This window comes from Podarcis melisellensis, assembly GCF_964234715.1.
Source record: "Podarcis melisellensis genome assembly, chromosome: 13".
In the NCBI taxonomy this organism is placed as follows: Eukaryota; Metazoa; Chordata; class Lepidosauria; order Squamata; family Lacertidae; genus Podarcis; species Podarcis melisellensis.
In genome coordinates this window covers 18,291,719-18,310,613 of record NC_138545.1, presented here as the reverse complement: position 1 = coordinate 18,310,613, position 18,895 = coordinate 18,291,719, and the positions used below count along the sequence as shown (strand labels likewise).

The 18,895-nt window shown below is 47.7% G+C and overlaps 1 protein-coding gene across 3 annotated transcripts; it reads left to right on the top strand.

Moving 5' to 3' along the window:
• Window positions 1-70: 70 nt before the first annotated feature.
• RASIP1 (Ras interacting protein 1) lies at window positions 71-18,560 on the top strand. Of its 3 annotated transcripts, none has more exons than XM_081884812.1 (12): window positions 71-174; window positions 4,545-4,697; window positions 6,947-7,527; window positions 8,392-8,753; window positions 10,334-10,981; window positions 11,502-11,539; window positions 13,097-13,248; window positions 14,038-14,153; window positions 14,249-14,492; window positions 15,406-15,581; window positions 16,996-17,143; window positions 17,967-18,560. In XM_081884812.1, exons 2-12 carry the CDS (start codon window positions 4,564-4,566, stop codon window positions 18,164-18,166), a joined length of 2,799 nt encoding a protein of 932 aa, XP_081740938.1. In that variant the 5' UTR covers window positions 71-174; window positions 4,545-4,563; the 3' UTR covers window positions 18,167-18,560. The 3 variants fall into 3 exon arrangements, with proteins under 3 accessions (XP_081740938.1, XP_081740939.1, XP_081740937.1); XM_081884813.1 differs by lacking the exon at window positions 71-174 and adding an exon at window positions 1,167-1,941 and having other exon boundaries at window positions 14,252-14,492; XM_081884811.1 differs by lacking the exon at window positions 71-174 and adding an exon at window positions 1,167-1,941.
• The last annotated feature ends 335 nt before the right edge of the window (window positions 18,561-18,895 follow it).

Below are 18,895 nucleotides of genomic sequence, written 5' to 3'. Positions count from 1 at the left end.
TTCTTATGCATGAATGTTTGATTTATCTCAATCCAATATTGTTTAGACCTTTTCCATTATCCTGAGGTGGCTTTTGAAACTGTTGAGTGTTTCTGCAATCATCCCCCTCTGTGAACTCTGAACATAAAAGCCACAGAAAATTGGTACATTTAATTTTCATTCAAATCTGTACAGGTAAGTTTTCCCTAACAGGTCAAACAACAGCTTCAGAGAGATGGAGGTGCTTTTAATTTGGTGGGTGGGGAGCAGATCTAGTAAGAAAGTATTAGGATTAATGGTCTGAATTCCACCCACCCACCCCCTGCTGTGTCTTTTCAAGAAGAAGAATATAAGAAAACTGGTCAGTACTTCTTGTCATCTGACCATGTGGGACACAAGAGGCTTGAAGAATCACAATATCATGGAGCTCAGAGTGACTGTAAGATTACCTAGATCAGCAATTTGCCCGAAGCCAAGGTCCTGCGAGCACATACGAAAGGCACACCCAACATACACTGGAAACAAATGAAAGGTGTGAAGTCAGGTCAAAAACACCCACTCCCTTGCCCACACCCAAGCCTACAGGACCAGGGAAAAGGGTGTAGGGGAAATGTAGGCTCATGTACTGTGCAAGCACACACGCCAGGTCCCAGCTGAAAAAAATGATTGGGGTCGGGGGAAAGCTACACACACCCTGTAAAACAGCCGAAGCGGGTGGGCGAAAGTGCATATGAAGGGGAGTGTGGCAAAGGGGAAGCAAATCCCCGCCCAGAATAATGACTAAGGAAACAGGTGTGGGAAATATATTTATGCACGTGCAGCGTCCAGAGGGTTGGCAGCACTCATGCCCTGGCCCCTGCCAAATACTGTGCCAAATTCTCCCACCCATATGCCATATCTGAGCCAAGAATACTGCCCACAACATTCACACGCCTATGATAGCATGCATACAGACTGAGTGCAGACAACACACTGTTTTTCCTTAGCTTGCAATTGCAATTACTTTTGCTTTTCCTGAATGGTGGGGATCTAAGTGGAGCATATGGCTCCTGATTTCTATGACTCCTATAATACCTGTTCTTTGGCCATGTTGGCTGGGCCTGATGGAAATCTGAGTCCAACAACGTATGGAGGGCCTTCCCAACTCCTCCTATACACACTAGCCATCATGGGAGTGGTAGTTCAAAACATCTGGAAGGCAGAAGGTTAGGGAAGGCTTCACTAGGCTGTCCCTAAGACTGTTCCCCAAGGTATCTACCCTATTTTGATCTTTACTATTGCATTTATTGCATTCAGTTTTACAGTTTTTGTAAATCCCTTCAAGAATCTTGCCAATCTGCACATATCTTCATAGCATAGGAACAACTACAGTGGCTGGTTAAAATGTTGGCAACCGTAGCAGCATGCCACAAAGCTGAATCCTGCACATGGTAGTGGAGGAATACAACCAGCTCTGAGGAGCCAAGACTATGCAGGCTTTTCACATAGCTTCCCTCAAGGCCAAATGATTCTGCCTGTAGGCCTAATTGTTTGATGACAGCAAAGCCATCAAATGTCAAAAACCACACACCCCAACTTCTGATTTTCTAAATCTATCCCCTCCCCACCTCTGTTTAACTGCCTGGGGCTTCCTGCTCCTGCTAGTTCAGATGTCCTATTAGCCTGTCTGCCCCACTCCCTGCTCCTGCGCCCTCCCCGGTTCTTGGGAGAGGCCCTGCTTCCCAGTCAGTTTCCTGCCCCCCCACCTCTCTTTCCTGCTCCACCTCCTGTGTGTGAATGACCAGAGGCACGGGAAATCCGTGCGCAGTCATCGCTGGACTTAAGTCACACACAGCACACTCAGGAACGCCAGAGCTGAGAGTGGCCACCATACCCCAGTGGAAGATGCAGCCTGGCCTGCTGGATGCGTGAGAGTGGGTGACAGTGGGAGACTGCAGCACCTGGGGACACCTTGTGGAACAGGTAAACATGCAGCAAAGCTACAGAATTCAAAACTGGGGAGGGACAGTAAACAGGTGGGAAAATGTGTGCTGAACCCATTTCCTCCTCTGCCCACTGAATCTCATGCAAAGAGAACCGAAAGAGATCTGTCTTTGGCCTTCTTATGCCCCAAACTTCCTCTCAGGGAACCCAGGACTCCTGGCTCCTTGCTTCTTGATAGATTCCTTGATAGATTCTATTTCAGATTATAAAGTGTTCAGGCCTTCCTGCCTTCTCTTTCTTTCTGCCTCTAGAAAGCTCCTGATAGTGTGGAGAAAGGACACAGAACTTAAGATGCTTCCCTTCTCTGCGAGATGTGCAAGTTTACAGTCCGCTCCGGCCCTAACGTTAGGCAGGGTGAAGCATTCTGATTGGAGGGGAGATTTAGATGTACCTTTATAAAGCAGCAGATGTTGGATTATTTGTTGGATAGATGGGGTGGGAGTGGAGGAGGAGGAGCACCATTTAGGTTTTCTCCCTCAGGCACCAAAGAAGGGTTTGTGTTGTCCTTGGTTACAGTTAGAGGTGATGAGAGCTAGAACTCACGGGTTTTCTTATAGGAAGATGAAAAGAAGTCAGAATTAATTAGTACTCAGTATTTTGGAGAGGAACCTACTGATTATGATGGAGAAGCAGGAGGTAGGGTGGGAATGGGCTATGGGTTGATGTGTTTATTGCTTTCCTTCATTGTGTCCCATCTCCTAACAACCCAGTAGCTCAGGGGGTACCTTTGTGAGGTGTGGCTTCAAGCTATCCTAACCCCTCAACTCACTTTTTCTGCTTTTCCTGTTGACGTAACTGTTTGATTCAGGGCCTCTGACTCACCCCTCATGGTCAGGGTGGAAGTACAGGCCTGGTGCCTCTGCTGCCACTTTGATCTGGGTTTGAACTCCACCAGGCAGCTCTCCCCATGAAGCAAAGTGAGTAGTGTGTGTTTTCTGGGAAATTAATCTAGATCTCTCTATAGGGTTTAGGCAAGGAGAGTGCCTGGCATGAAAGAGGAGTGCAAGGACAAAAAAAAAAAAAAAATAAAGCCACAGGGAGGGGAAAGGTTTCTCAGGCATCAGGGCTGAGCTGTGTCTGTGCAAATCTACACATACTTATATACAGTATATGGATTTTATTCATTAGTTTGCTTCTTCTGTATGTTATATTAACAGCATCTTATAGTGCATTGAGAAAACAGCCAATCGAAAGCATAACATTAAAAGAAAAGAAAATTATACAGTATGATTGCATCTTAAGTGCATTTAACTTGCATGATTTCAAGCATATACAGTTGAAGGCCACTAGCTGAAATCCCACAAATTAAATGCAAGCAAGGTGGAAATCTTAAAACCTCTTCTTACACTGGGAAAACTCAATGCAAAAATAGCTTTTAAAGCTCTCCGCCTTCCTTGGGAAGCAAGGTCCTCCCCACCTTCTGCCTCAGCTGACATGAACTACAGGGTTGTTAATGTGGCAGTGGCCCCAAGCAGTGGTGGAGCATATGCCTGCGCTGCCCGGGGGGGCGTGGCACGGAGGGTGCCCTCCCAAGCGTGGGATAGCCGCTCGGGTGCCCAGAGCAGTGCATGTGCCTTGCAGCCGGGGGGGGGGGCGGGAGTGAGCCGCCCATGGCAGAAATTCGGTGCGCCGCCTGCCCGCAACTCCCAAGCCACCCTCAAGCTGTCAAAACGAAGGGGGAATTGGGGAATGCCGCTGGCAAAGCGGCACAGCTCCCTCCTTACCCTGATGGCTTGCGGTAGGCTTGGGAACTGTGGGCAGGTGGCGCGCCGAATGTCACCCTCCTCAGTGAGGGCACCAGGGGCACTCCGCCCCCCCTTCCAAACCCCTGGCCCCAAGGTTCCGTTGGCCAGGGGTCAGATTCCACACTTACATAATTTTAGGTTAACCGTGTTTAAATTTTGGCTGCTCTAAAACTATTCCCTGTCCCCTTAGACTCTCTCTCCTCAAAAATAGTTCAGTTGGTAGAGCATGAGATTTTTAATTCCAGGGTTTGGGGTTTGTGCAAGACATTCCTGCAATGCAGGGGGTTGGACTAGATGACCCTTGTGGTCCCTTCCAACTCTACAATTCTAGGATTCTACAATATGGCCTGGCAGGCCTTGATGATATCCAGGGAGCAAGTCAAAACAAGGCTTGGTGTGGCCAGGTAAGAGAAAGGTAGAGAAAGAGGAAGTCTGTGGCACAGGACACCACCAAGCTTGTTGCTCAAACCAAAGAACCAACCTGACTGGAAGCTTTTATAGGTGTTGGACCTTATCACGTGATCTGCTCTGGCCAGTTGAAATTCCATATTGCAGATCTCTGGCTGGCCATGCTGTCATCTTCTCCTTTGGCTCAGTGGTGGTGCATAGAAATTTTGTTTTCCTCTCCCCAGATTCAGGGCACTTGGAAATAAAGCCTAGAAGAAGCATGCTGTTTGGGGTTGTCTGAGTGTGTTTTTTAAGAAAATGCAATCAATTAAAGCTGAAATGTTCAGATGTTTCTTGTAACAAATGTTGTAGATGGACAGGATGCACGGGTCTGCTTATTTTATGCCTTTCTCTCTCTCCCCCCCCCCCCCGCATATTCACCTGTCAAAGGCTCTAGGTCCCTGTGACCATGTTCTCGGATGAGCGGAAAGACGGGAGCCCCCGCTTTGGGAAGCTTCACTTTCCTGTTGGCCTTTGGATCAACTCCCCAAAGAAACATTTTGCCAAGCTGGGACGCAGGTGGCCTAGTGTGGGGTCTGTCAAGTAAGTGACTGCCTTGTGGGGCCCAGCTAGACTGATAACGGACCTTGTTGTTTTGCTCCCCTGTCCCTGTCCCCCTTCCTTTAGGGTTTATTCAATTAAGATTTCTTTGTATTTTTGCAAACCTTAAAGATTCCACAAGCCTGCTGATGCCTCCTCCTCCAACACGGATGGTGCCATTTTGGCTACATATGAATAGGTACTCGGAGAATGAGTTCACTGTTAGTACATAGGCCGTTCTGTTGCTTATCGGTCTGCCTAAAACACCTACTCATTCAGGCAAAAGAGGCACTATGAAATAGTGCAACTGTTAAGAAGATTCACAGCCCTGGGACTGGTCCATCCATGAGAAATCACCTCTCCGGAATAACAGAGAAGGAAATTATAGCAGGGTGGTCTGTGTACGTGGACTTCCGTGCCTTTCTGACATCACACCATTCCGGTCCTCACATCTATTTGCATAATTACAATCCCTAGCAGCAATTGGCAATGAGCAGCTGTGCATTCCATGCTACCACTGGCTCTCACCTCAGACTAAGCTGTGTACATGCACTGTAGCCTTTGCCTGGTTATGCAGCATTCAGGGAAGCATCATGTGCTCTGAACCACCACTATGGGGTGGGGTGCCAGGGCTACGTTACAGGGGGTGGGGAATTAATTCAAAGTTAATCCATCCAGAAATAGTATGGAATATTTTAGTAGGCAAAGCACACAGCAGAACACAAATGTGGTCTGTGCTAATGAAATAGGGACTACAATGAACGAACATTCTCCAGGGCTTGGGATAAAATGAGCAAAACAGACAAAAACTAATTTGCAATCAGAGCTGAACAAGAACTTCTCATAACTTTTTTACTCAGAAGTGAAGAAAAGTATTGCTAGGCTTGCCTTACGTCAGGAAAATTCCTGACATGTCCTGGTTTTCAGGTGTAAAAGTGCTGTCGGGGGAATTTTGCCGAATCGTATGTATGGCAGGAGTGGAAATAGCTCAAAAAGCTTAAAATCAATTTTGGTGGGTTTCAACAAAAGCTCAACAAGTTTACGGGTGTCAGAAATTTAACTTTTTGAAATATGGCAACCCTAAGTATTGCTAAACTGCCCCCCTTCACCTTTGTTTTGGCACCAGTCATTTCCTGATCCTGGCAGCAGCAGTGATCACACTTCCAGGAATTTCAGCTGCTGGTGGGCACCATTTTTCTTTAACCCACCAAACTCTAGAGTGAGGGCAGGAAGAATTGCCCTCACTCTTGATTGGCTTCATGATGACAACCAACACATGATGTCATCATGAAGCTGGTGAATATATGGGGGGGGAGGCATGTACCAGCAACCTGGAGTACTAAGCCTCTAGTAAGTTTGCCCTGTACTTGGCTCCTTTTTGTCAAATTACTGAAATGTTCCCTCCTAGCCTTACAGTGACACAGTTGGGGAGGGCATTTGGGCCCATCACTATTTATGATTCTACTTGAGCAGGTTACATCATAATTTAACTCACCTTATCGCTGTGAAACTTTCCTGCCATCCTCCAAGGCTGCCTGTCCATAAAATTTCTGACTATGTGCCAGAGAGATGGTGACTTGTTTAAGGATAGAGATGGCTTTGCTGGAAACCAAGGGAGTGGAGGGGAGAATGCTCTTGTACTTGGGGCCTGCTTCGGGGTTTCTCATAGGTGTCTGGGTGGCTACTGTGAGAACAGGATGCTGGGCTTTGGCCCATTGGCTTGATCCAGCAGGCTCCTCTTATATTCTTATGACTTGCCCAACAAGCTTTGAGGCAGAGCAAGTTTGTTACGGTAGATCTGAACCAAGCAGCTTGGCCGCTGCATCATCCTGTCATTGTGGTGCCACCCTTGCTGTCTCTTTGAGTCTGTCTATCCTCCTCACAAAGGGATCCGGGTGGCGCTGTGGGTTAAACCACAGAGCCTAGGACTTGCCGATCAGAAGGTCGGCGGTTTGAATCCCTGTGATGGGGTGAGTTCCCGTTGCTCAGTTCCTGCTCCTGCCAACCTAGCAGTTTGAAAGCATGTCAAAGTGCAAGTAGATAAATAGGTACCACTCCGGCGGGAAGGTAAATGGCGTTTCTGTGCGCTGCTCTGGTTCGCCAGAAGTGGCTTAGTCATGCTGGCCTATGATCCGGAAGCTGTACGCCGGCTCCCTCAGCCAATAAATCGAGATGAGTGGCACAACCCTAGAGTTGATCACGACTGGACCTAATGGTCAGGGGTCCCTTTACCTTTACTATCCTCCTCACAGATCGACATCCTCGGATACAGCCAGCCGTGGAAGTGAGCCTGTGGAGATGCGCCCGGCCACCAAGAATAAGGCCAGTCGACACAAGAGGATTTCAGCCCTCTTCCAGCGGGGTGGGACTGGCGTTCCCACCAGCGGAGGAAGAGGTCGCTGGGCCAGTGAGAAGAAACTGGCCGATCTCATTGATCCACTGCCCGAAGATCGAGTTGAGCCCCCCTCGCAGGGAGAAGTGCCAGGGATCCTGAAAATCTACGGAGGCGACATCTCCACAGGTGCCAACTACAAGAGTGTGCTGGCCACAGCGCGCTCCACTGCCCGGCAGCTGGTGCAGGAAGCGCTTGAGCGCTACGGCGTGGCGCAGGCCAATGCCGAAGATGCGTATGTCTTATGTGATGTGGTCGGCAACATTCACAGCACAGATGGCTCCTGGCAGGCCCAGTATCTCCGTGCAGTAGGCGATTCTGAACGCCCGCTCGTGCTGCAGGATGTGTGGAAACCCAAGACCGGCTGCACACGCCGATTTGAGATCCGCCGACGATGTGATGTGGAGAGGATGGCAGAAGGCGAAGATGGCGATGGGTCTGGTATGTGTGGTGTTGTTGGCAGAGGGTGAGGCTTCCAGGGAACTGTCAATAGATGCTCTTCTGGGTCCTAGGTCTCAATTCTGCTCTAGGGTTTCATGCTGTTTTCAAGTCCTTTAGAAGCTTGGCTTTCATTCATTTCATTTACCATCCAGTTAGGTTTCTATAACTTATGATTTGTCAGGAAGAGATCAAAAAGCTTTGCTGCTGCAAAGAGGCTAATCAACTTCATTGTCAAGTGCTTAATTAGCACGTGGAATTTCTTTTGCCACAATATGGTGATGGTCTTTAGTTTAGTTGGCTTCTAAAAAGGCTGAGGCCAATGCATGGAGGACAGATTGATTAATGCCCATTAGTGCTCTTTGAGTACCAGATACTGGGGGCTAAGTAACAGTGCTCTCTCTCGCTCTCTTTAAGTTTTATTTATGATTTTCCAATACACAAACATACATTGCATACATTGGATTCCTAAGTACTCACACATTACCTTTTTTACAAGAACAATTTTCTTTATATTGGAATGTGGGCACACAGGCAGCTGCAAGGGGAAACCGAATTCCAGGGGCAGACTAATGTGGTCCCCTTTCACACATTCCATACATGTAAATGGAGCAAAAGTCCTTAACTAATTGAATGGGAGACAGAATTCCAACCCCTTGTATACAAAGATATCAAAGGGGAAGTGTGACAAAATTATTTCCCCCCCAAACTGCTTGGATATTTCCCAGTACTCCTTCCCTTCCATGGGCCCCCAACTTGGGAGAATTTTCAAAAAATATAGGTTAGGTAAAGGTATTGCTTTTATTTTGCACGACTGTTCACATAGATTAGATTTTTCTGTCTGCCTTCTCTCCCTGCCTCTTGTAGGTATCTCCCAGGCCCGTCGGCAGCAATCTCGCCGCTCTCGGGCCGCCTCAGGAGGCCATGTGGCCCCCAAAGAGAGGGCAGACAACCTTTCCCTCCGTCGCAGCATCAGCGAAATGAATCTCAGCACAAAACGCCGCAGGGACCGCAAAGGAGTGCTGAGCATGGCGGTTGGGGAACCACAGGAAGCGGCTGAGGAGTCACGACTGAAGGCAGCGGAGGGGGCCGAGGGCACATCGGCTCCTCCAGCATCTGAAGCAGAGGCCATGGATGTGGCCAACTTGGAGCAGCTCTCCCAGTGCCTCATACAACCACCAACAGAGCACCCCTATTTCCTACAGTTGTTGGGCTACAATGAAAAGCAGGTAGGTCCACTTTCCTGCTTGGAAGATTGGGGCAGTTCTAGTCTTTTCCAACACTATGGTTTTGATGAAGCTGAGTGACTGTGGGGTTCAGGGTCCTTCAGGTTCCATGTCAACATAGAGTTGGAAAATACTAGAAACTTCTGCTGAAGGAAGGTTGGTTGCCCTCACCCCCACCCCTGTCAGTCACTCTTGCCCTCTCTGTTATCCCATATTGTCAGGAAAAGAGAGAAGAATTAAATAAAGAGGGATTTGCCTAGGGGTAAGGGAGAAATTCAATCCACTTTGGATCTGAATTCAGAATTAACAGATTCACACCACATGTAAACTGAAACACAGCTGTCCTTCAAAATTTGCACTTGTCTGAATTTTGTGATGCAGTTCTTTAGCCAAATAATGTGTCCAAGCATGTGTCTATAAAGGGAAAGTATTTAAAAAGTGTGTACTAGTAAAAAAAATAATGCATTATATTTGGCAAAAATTCTGGTGAAATTGTGTATCTCACGGGAAATTGTGTATGGAAACTGTGCATATAAGGAGAAACGTGCACTCAAATGTTGACGATTTTTGTGAAGGCTTTAAAAAAAACCCATAAACTATTGCAGAAATGTGTAGAGCTGAACTTAAAAATGCAAAAAAGAAAGAAAGAAAAGAAACTGGGATAAATTGAAATTGACAGACGTGTCCACCTGGAGGCTTGTGGAGCAAAAAGGAATGAATGACCCAAGCAGGACACTTCAGTGTCAGGCCACAGGGAAAGGCAAACAGGTGTAACCCAAGCCTGAGTGAAGTTAAGATGATCCACTGAATTTCTTCAAGCTTAGTTCAGGCAACCTCTTAGAAGAAAGGGAGCAAGATTTCCCATACATTTATGTGGGGGGTGGGATGCCTTCTTCTTCCTAGTGATCCACAGTTGAACCACCAGTATAAAAACCTCTGTTGTGGTGACTTAGGGCTCATCCACACTTCCTTTTGTGCTGAGTTTCTAGGCACAGAACTGGGATTTCAAGGTCTGAGTCCAAACATTTCCCCCACTTCTACTGTTTTCCCGGGAGAGACCCCCCCCCCCAATTTACCGCTGAATTGGAGCAAACAGCAAGTGGGTTTTCTGCGGATTCAGTGGCAGGTTTTTCTGGGGAAAGCTGTGGGGCAAAATAAAACCTGCTCAGGCACAGACCTGGAAATCCCAGACCTGTGTTTAAAAGGAAGTGTGAATGAGCCCACAGTGGAACTTTTAATTGTTGCATCAGCCACACTACAGCTGACCTGTGACTATTTGACCACCCAGAGGATCTCTTACCCCTCCAAAGCCTCATCTTTATTTTTTTCTGTTGCATCTGTTGCTCCATCCCTTTTGCCTCTGGCTCCACCTACCACTGGTATGGGCCCACCCCTAAGGAAGTTGCCCATGAAGGGACAGAAAAGGTTTCCCACCCCTGACCTAAAGGGCCAATGCTTCAGCGGAGTGCCCCACTGGCCCAACACATGCGCTCGGGGTAGCTCAGGGCCACTAGCAGGAATGCCAACTGCTGCGGCTGATCTTTTCTTCCTGCTCTATTCCCTTCTCTCTCTTTCACTAACAGGAGTTTGTAATCCACGTGATGACACGCCGCCGACACATTTTTGGCCGCCCTGAGCGCTGCCCGGCTCCGGACCAATCCAACTATGTGGACACGTTCCTGAGCGCCCCAGACATCCTCCCACGCCACTGCTGTGTTGTGTCTTCTGTGCCCCCCGCAGACCCCAGCCAGCCCCGGGGCTCGGCCATGGTGCGGCCCTTCCGGGGAGCGTTGATAACCCACAACGGTGCTCCACTCCATCGCCAGGTGGAGCTGGCTCCCGGAGACTTGCTGGGAATGGGGCAGCACTTCCTCTTCATGTACAAGGACCCGCGAGCTGCAGCTGCGCTGCCGGCCTGGCTGCCCAAGGCCTGGGTGTCCCCAGGGTTGGTGGGGGCCTTGGCATGCCAGGCCTGCGGCCGTTCCCTGCAGGAGCGCCAGGAAGCTTTCCGGGCCTACCTCAAGAGCCGAGAACCTCAGCTGCGCTACCGGCCCCAGGAGCAGGAGGCGCTCTTGGCTGAGATTGTGAGGCTGCAGGAGGCGCCAAACTGCAGGTTGGGCCCTGCCTTCCTCTTTGGGCTCTGCCTGGAACACGCCGCCCGGGAGCTGGAGCCAGGACACCTCCCCAGGTTGATAGCCAGAATCGCTCAGCTGGTCAAGGAGGCTGTTTGGGTAAGTGACATGCAGTTCAGTTCATGACCTTTGCGCCGCTTTGACATCCTTCCCTTGTATTCCCTCCACCTCCATATCTAATTCTGAAGCCCTTTATATAGGTCTGTGTATGTAGCTATTAAGATGTTGATAATCAGGCACGGCATGGAAGGAATCCAGCATTTGGAGCATTTTCGCTTTCACTAAGAAACGGCAGTGGCAGCGAGAAGCTGGTTTTTATGGTTATAGGTAAAAACATGGATCCTTCTAGCCCTTAAGCTCTACCTGAAGGCAACTGAAGCAGTTCTAGCTAAGCAGAATTGGAGCTGGTATGAGAGAACATGTAGGAAACACTGAGTTCCTAAGAGGAAGTTGTAAATGTAATGAAAGGAAATAGATTTCCCCCATCAGTTCCTTCAGTACCTGTTTTCCATGGACTTTTTTCCCTTTGGCTTTCAGGCATGGAAAGGGCTCGAGGCTACTCTGTGTTGGGTTCCAAACCTCCATAATTCATTTTATTTTTTCATACCCTTCTTCCCAGGAGAAGATAAAAGAGATTGGAGATAGACAGCCGGAAAAGTAAGTAAGAGCTAAAGTATGTCTCATATTTGGCTTCCGGAAGGTGCTGTTCCGCATCTCGCAAGATGTTTGGGAGGTGCTATACTTAGAATCTAAGCAGTTTATCTTAGTTTTTGTCAAACTGTTAAATTGTTTCCTAGGATGAATTCTTGAAGTTGCCATGTCTGAATGCAGTCCTCATGGACAGATTCTGGTATTAAATGGGGTTGGGGTTGATGCCAGGGACTTGGGGCTTTCATCATAAAAGTGCAGGGGTAGAGTTATGCCTCTACAGCAAACAGCACAATGGGCATTTTCAAAGTCTGTCCCCGAGGGAGCTACAGACTTCAGACTTTTCTAAGCTTCAGTTTGCTCCGCTTTATTTGATGTAGTGGTCTAGCGAATAAGTTACTTTTGACATAAAGAGACAAATATCAGTTAGGTGACTAGCAACTGAAGAAATATTGTGTGATGCATGACAAATTATCTTGCAGGTGAAGACATCCTTGTATTGTTTAGTTCAGGGATGATGGAACTGAACAATATGCTCCCATTGTCCCTGATGATTGGCCCTGCAAGCTGGGGATTTGGAGTCCAAACAACATCTAGAACAGTGCTGTTCAACCCTGGGTCCCCAGATGTTGTTAGACTCTTATCATCCCTGACAATTGCTTAAGGCTAAGGTGGCAATTGCCGAAACTAAGCTGACAAGATGATTGGAGTTATAGCCTGACAACATCCAGGGATCCAGGTTGAAGGACTCTGATCTAGGAGGCCACAGGCTCCTCCTTCTCTGGTTTAGTTCCTTCCAGCCTTCTGAAGCTTCAACACTTCCCACTCTTGTATAAGTTACTACCTCCCAATATATTTGCATGTGTCGGCTCCTTCCATCCACTTCTATGAAAAGACTTTAATTTTGGCCTTTGTTTGATAGATCTTTCTGCAAATACCATTTCAAAATCAATAGCATGATAACTTGGTGGGGGAGGGAGCATAACTGATACGGGGTGGCGGAAGAGGCAGATTTTCTGAAGGAGAATATCAGTATTATTTTCACCAATAAAACAAACAAATGGCACATGTATGCTCCACTGGAAGAAGCACACAATAATTGGGGACAAACTGCATTTTCTGTGATGCAAAAAATATAGTTCAGTCAAGAGTGCTGTGAAAATGCAACATCTCCATTGCGGTAGTTCAGTTGTGGGAAGGCAATTTGTACTCACTGCTGAAATGATTAACAACTGTAATGCATCCAGAAAGGTCCATAGGTAACAACATATTAGTAAGTCCTCCTTAATAATATAGCCAGCACAATAGCAACATTGCAAATGTGGAAGGCAAATCCACAAGTAATGAAGACCTAAGTCCCTTGGAAGCAAAGTTCACATATGTCAAGAAATCCTGAACTCGGTGTGAACTCTGAAAATTTGTGGAATGGATTGAATTCCAAATAGTCAGCCCAGCTGTTGTTTTAATGCCCCAGCCAAGAGTCAGCTGCCTCTGGGCAGCAGGTGAGAGCACCCTCCTGTCATTCGGCAGTGTGCTAATCCCCCTTGCGCTGTCTGATCCCTGCAGCCAGCAGGACAAAGGAGAATTGGGAAATCTCAGCATCGAGGAAGTGGCTGCCGACTTGCGCCCTCTGATGCTCTGGATGGCCAACGCAATGGAGCTGCTCAGCCTTGTGCAGAAAAGAGTCCTGGACATTGAGAAGGACCTGGACTTGGAGGGTGAGCCAAGAATCCTGAACATTCCCTGGGGTCAGAGGAGAGTGGAAGGGTAGCTGTTGGTTCTCTAAGACACACCGTACATCAGAACAGAGGGCCACGAAGAGACAGATAAAGGAAGACCCTGAGGGTCAGAACTTGATGACTGAGGGCTGTTTGGGTTTTCCAGAAAGGGGAAGGGTTCAAATAGCAAGGGAGCTTATGGTTTCTGTGGGTGCCTCCAGATGGTCAGTATTTTGCAGGAGAGATTCAAGCACATAAGAGAAAATCCAATTCAGATGGACTGAAGCACTTTTGTCGTGCTAGCACAAGGAATGCACATTGAACAAATTTTTCACAGTTATTAAAGTGACAGGGAAATGCATTAAAAAGTATGAGGAGGAACAAATAATCACTGGGAACACGTGGAAACACCCCCCAAACAAATCAGGATGGATGCTCATTGTCACAAAATCTCCCCACAAACCAATCAAAACAAATGCTCAATAAAGACAGGACATAACCCAACCTCTGCATAAGCTTTGTGGTGGAGCCTTATGTGAGGGACATATCACAGAACTCTCAAGACACTCTACACACTGTTACCAGATGAATAAGGCATTATGCCAGTTTACCAAGGCCTCCCCTAGAGAATCCTGGGAATTACAGTTTGAGGAGGATGCTGAGAAAGCTGCAGTAAAGATGCACTACAGCGCTACAGTTCCCATTGGAAAGCAAATGAGTGGGCAACTAGTTTGCTTTCCTGTGATGTAGCTACATGCTGAGACTCGCTCTCTTCCCCCATCTCCGCAGGAGCTTCCCACAATGCTTTGCTCTCCAGTGACCTGGAGACGTGTGATGAGGCAATGGCAGTCTTGGACGAAGTCATCATGTCCACATTTCAGCAGTCTGTATACTACCTCACTAAGGTGGGTGAACAAACTCTTGACGATAAAGCCCCCCCCCTTCTCTTCCCACCCACCCTTTGTAGTAGCCTGTTTTTCTCACCCCTTTCCTCACCCAGCAGACTCTCTACTCGGCTCTTCCTGCCTTGCTAGACAGTAACCCCTTCACGGCCACAGCTGACCTGTCCCACGTGCCGGAGCTCAGCAGCATGCCAGAAGGAATCCAGGGGACCCTTGCCATCTACCAGGCCACGCTGGAGTTGACCCGTGACTGTGACCTGCACCCTGACCTTGTCTCGCAGACCTTTGGATATCTCTTTTTCTTCTCCAATGCCTCGCTCTTTAACACTCTCATGGAGAGAGGTGAGCCTAGAATGAGCTCCTGGCTTCTCAGGGTGGGAACTAGAAGAAAGGCTCAATAGCCCATTTTGTGAATGAGCAGGGCACTAGGGGATGCCCTCCCATCGCTCCCATTTGCACGGGTCCTTCTTGTGGGTTTACTATGGGCATCTGGTTGGCCACTCTGAGAAAAGGTTGCTGGACTAGACGGGTCTGTTGGTCTGATCCAGCAGGCTCATCTTGTGCCTTAATGCCGCCTAGCCTCACAGCTTCCCTGCACATAGATCAGGATGAATGCACTGTGAAACAGGTTGTATGAAAGCGATTCTTGAGTGTGTGGAGGAGCCAAATGGAATAATACTGATAGTGTGAGACAGACTCCTGGGTCTTCTGAGAAGCAAGAACAATCCAGTGAGGCACAAGGGTGTGCGGGGATCAAGGTAGTGAGTTATAATATGTTCTAGAACTGAGAATGTTTTCACAGTGAGGCATAAATCACATGTAAGTTCCATTTTGAGAAAGCAAAAGAAGTAGGAGACAGCTCTTTTCTTTCTTTTTCTTTTTTTGAGGGAGCATTGCAAACAGGAGAGGTTTCACTATTCACATTGCAAAAATGCCCAGGGAGAATGCCTGAAACCTCTCTTCATTGCCCCTGACTAGCGAGAAGAACAAATCCCCTCACAACCCTCCCCCCTCCCTCTCCTGTTTCCTCCTATTTTCTGTCCTGGTCTCTGGTGGAAACAGCCTGTTTCCTGCCTGTCCCAGAGTTCAGGGCTGCCCCCAAGCAGGACAGGAAACAAGCAGGCTGGCTTGGGGCGGTGGCTCCCTCATTCAGAACAGAGGGGGGTGGGCAGGGGGGATCCCAAGACGGTTTGCCGAGGAAGGTGGAAGATCACTCGGGCTCTATGTTCTTAACATGCTTTCCCCCTTTTTCCAGGCAGTTCCCACCAGTCCTTATTCCAGTGGGCCAAGGCGGTGCAGATCCGAACCAACCTGGACCTGGTGCTGGACTGGCTACAAGGGGTGGGCCTGGGGGACATTGCAACTGAATTCTTCCGCAAGCTCAGCACCACGGCCAACTTGCTGTGTGTGCCCAAAACCAGCTTGCTTCAGGTGATTGTTCCCCCTTCTTGGGGCTTGAGGGTTAGGGTGGCAGCGGCTCAACTCTTGGGCATCAGAATCACACACACACATACCACAAATACTAGGTGTCACCGTTTTTATCTGGGAACAGGTGGCTGAAGGCACAGTGGAGGGAAGCTTCATTTCTCCCCCTTTCCTCTTTTATGGCCTGTTTCTTTAAGATAAGAGTGTGCTGGAGAGACTATTAAAAATCAACAACTTTTTGAAGCACCCACCCTCCTTGCTTTGTGTAGGAATAAGGAAGCCTGATTTAATTGACACAGGTGCAGGTTTCTGCAAGTCCACACCAGTGCAGGTTTTCCTATTGGGCTCAGAAAACAGTACCTTGAGGTTCTCAGTTTCCCTTTAAAAATTTTTTCTAGTCCCTATGGAAATAGATGCAGTCATCTCAGAAGCATGACATTTGTACAAATGTGTTGGCTATGTTGCCAGCCCTGCTGCTGATGCCTCCTTATATCTGACAGAGGTCAAAGACTTCATGTAAAAAACCCACCCTTAACAACATGCAAATATACTAATTTGCATAAAATATGCAAGTTGCAGAATCCCGCATATCTTGTTGCAGAATACTATTCATGTTTGTATGAGCCGATCTGGATTCATTGGCTCTGTAAGCGCCTTCCTACCCTGTATCTGCTTGAGTGTCTGGGATTGAGTTGGTTTATCACTGTCACAGGGTAAAAGCTATAGAGTGAATGGTTGTGCCTTATAGCTAGGTATGGTGTCAATGAAGTGGCCTTTCTGTATCTTCCTGCTAACACTTGGAAAGTGTTTTGCCAATAAACTGCTTAGATCAATTTAATTAAAACCTCTTGACTGAGAAAGGGAAGGCTTTTCTCGTTAAGCAGCCAACATCTTAATTTTTCTTTAAAAATGTATGTGCTTGTCAAAACTGCAGGTGGCAGCTACCATCTTAGAAGAGGCATCCTCCTGCCCAGTGCTGTTTTTCTAGGGAAAAAAGGTGCCAGAACTCACCATGAACAACTCCCTCTTTCTCTTAAAATGGCTATGGTGCCCACCTGAGGGGTGCAGAACTGAGTTCTGGGAAGTTTCGGCTGAAAAAAAATCCTGCCCCTTCCCCTCCCACACATAGAAAGGCATGCTTCTCCTAAGATGGCACCTGCTATGCAGCAAGGCTATACAAAGCAAGTTTGTTTCTTCTTTCAGGGCTATTTTTTCATTCATAAGGAAATGTTATTCTTTTAATATGTCAATTATCACATGATTTATCAAGTCTAGTTTCTGCCCCTATTAAGGTAAATGCTGCAGTTGGCATAGAGAAAGAGCTAGCCAGTCATGGCAGCCGCTAAGGAAGAATGGGTGTTTCGTGAGTCTTTTTCTTCCAGGGTTTATTGCTAACCTCTCTTTTCCCTGCTGCACACAGACATCCTGGTCTCGGCTGAGAAATGACTATCCGGCACTGACCCCGGCTCAGCTCCAGCACGTGCTCACAAATTACCAGCTGGGACCTGGGCGAGTGTCTCCCGAATGCTGGAGCCCACCTGAAAAGGAAAGAGACGAGATTGCACACAGTAAGTCAAGGAGATGCTTTGTTTTTGACCCACACAGGGCTCAACTCTCACCACCTCTGGCAGGATTTCTGTGCCCTCATCAGGCAGAAATTCAGCAAGTGAAGCTTTCCCCATCATTGCATTAACTCCACGTTGGGGACCTGCCGCATCCTACACCAAACGCTCATCTCCTGCTATCCCTCTCTCTGCCCTCAAAATGTGGAAATTGGAATGTGAAAGCATTTCACAACTCATATTATTATCAGTTTCTCCTATAGTCTCTTACCAGGAATGTATGAAGGCAGTGCTATTTTTGTTTTGACTGGTATCTGTGACAATCAGCACTGTTTTGTTTTTGCTGCAGTTTGCCTTCTGCCAAAAAGTTATGTTTTTCAGTTCTGTCTGCTATGGCCAAATTTAATGTCCTTAATTTTAATGACATAATTAATATACAATTCCATACCATTTCAGTGCAAAGGAAACACCAGAAACATCATTAATTATGTATCATTTGCGGACTAAAAAGACAAGAACAACAAATGCTTCTCGCATTTGCTTGCCTGATTTCCACACCTGACCACAAACGGTCACACAAACTGCAGCAATTTCTGTCCCTACCTCTTATCCAGAGGGTGTGATCCATGTGTCATTTAGAATAGAGCTACTGATGCAGTTGCCCAGGGAGCAGCTGGGAGCGGGGAGACGAGTGTGAGACAGACAGGGTGGGCCTCACATTTTTAAATCTACGCAGGGCACTGAAATTTCCAGCTAATCCTCTGGTGCAGCAGCCTCGAGAGCAGCTTGAGCACACCTGTTGTTTTAGAAATGCCTTGTCTTCCCACAGGTGACATATTTGAGAGTTTCACAGACCACCCGCCCCTGATCCTTCCATGTGACGGTTTCCGCTTGCGCCTCTCAGAGCCTGTGTCAGACGACACCCTCCATCGCCAACTCACACGCCTGCGATGTTTCCTCTGGGAGCTGGAGCGCGAATCTCTTCCAGCCAACCAAAGGGCAGTGTACGGGCTGGATCCCAGCCAATGAGAAGCAGGACACACACCACCACAATGATCAAATGGCTCCTGAACCCCTGGAAACCCTTGCCAGTGGACAGACGGAAACCCCAAACTGATTTCGGAAGGGTGGAATCATCTGAACCAGTTATTGCTTGTCTGAATACAGGGTTGTCCTGAAGGTCAAAGGTCATTGTGACATCTCAGGCTTTCAGTTGCAGCCTCGTACCCACTGCCAGAACCTGGCGGCAGACACTGATCTCAAGGACCAGAAGCCCGGAAACTTCTCTGAGAGATCAAAGCTTCTCCCTGACCCAAACTTCGCTGTTACTTTTCGGCCCTGTGAAAAGCATATATTGTTTATAGCAAAAGCTATGTAGTGCTTTTTCCTCCAATGCAATAAAATTATTAACTTGTGACAAAAACATTGGACAGATATTTTGATGTGATGGGAAGCTCCCATAAAAAAATCCATCTGTCTCGGGAGACAATGGATGTATGCACAGTCACGTTCCTTGAACACGCATAAATGGGGAGTTGCACAGTGTTGCAGTGTTGCAGGACAGGAGAATATTAGGAGTGCAAGGAGGAGAGTTTCTTGGTTACAGGACTTCTCATAGGCGTATATTTGTCTGGTTTTGATTGTGTTTGTGTGTGTCTGCATGTGAAACACTAGGTTGTAGGGAGTGGGAGAAGAGATGTTCTTCTCCACACAGGCCTCGCTGTCTTTGGGACGTGCCTCTTTCCCATTGTCCCAGGC

Excerpts from the sequence above, each read along its gene's own strand:
- RASIP1 (XM_081884812.1), top strand. The coding sequence starts at position 4,564 with ATGTTCTCGGATGAGCGGAAAGACGGGAGCCCCCGCTTTGGGAAGCTT. Across the intron at positions 7,528-8,391 it reads CGAAGATGGCGATGGGTCTG|GTATCTCCCAGGCCCGTCGG; the intron begins GTATGTGTGGTG and ends TGCCTCTTGTAG. Across the intron at positions 11,540-13,096 it reads GGAGATAGACAGCCGGAAAA|CCAGCAGGACAAAGGAGAAT; the intron begins GTAAGTAAGAGC and ends TGATCCCTGCAG.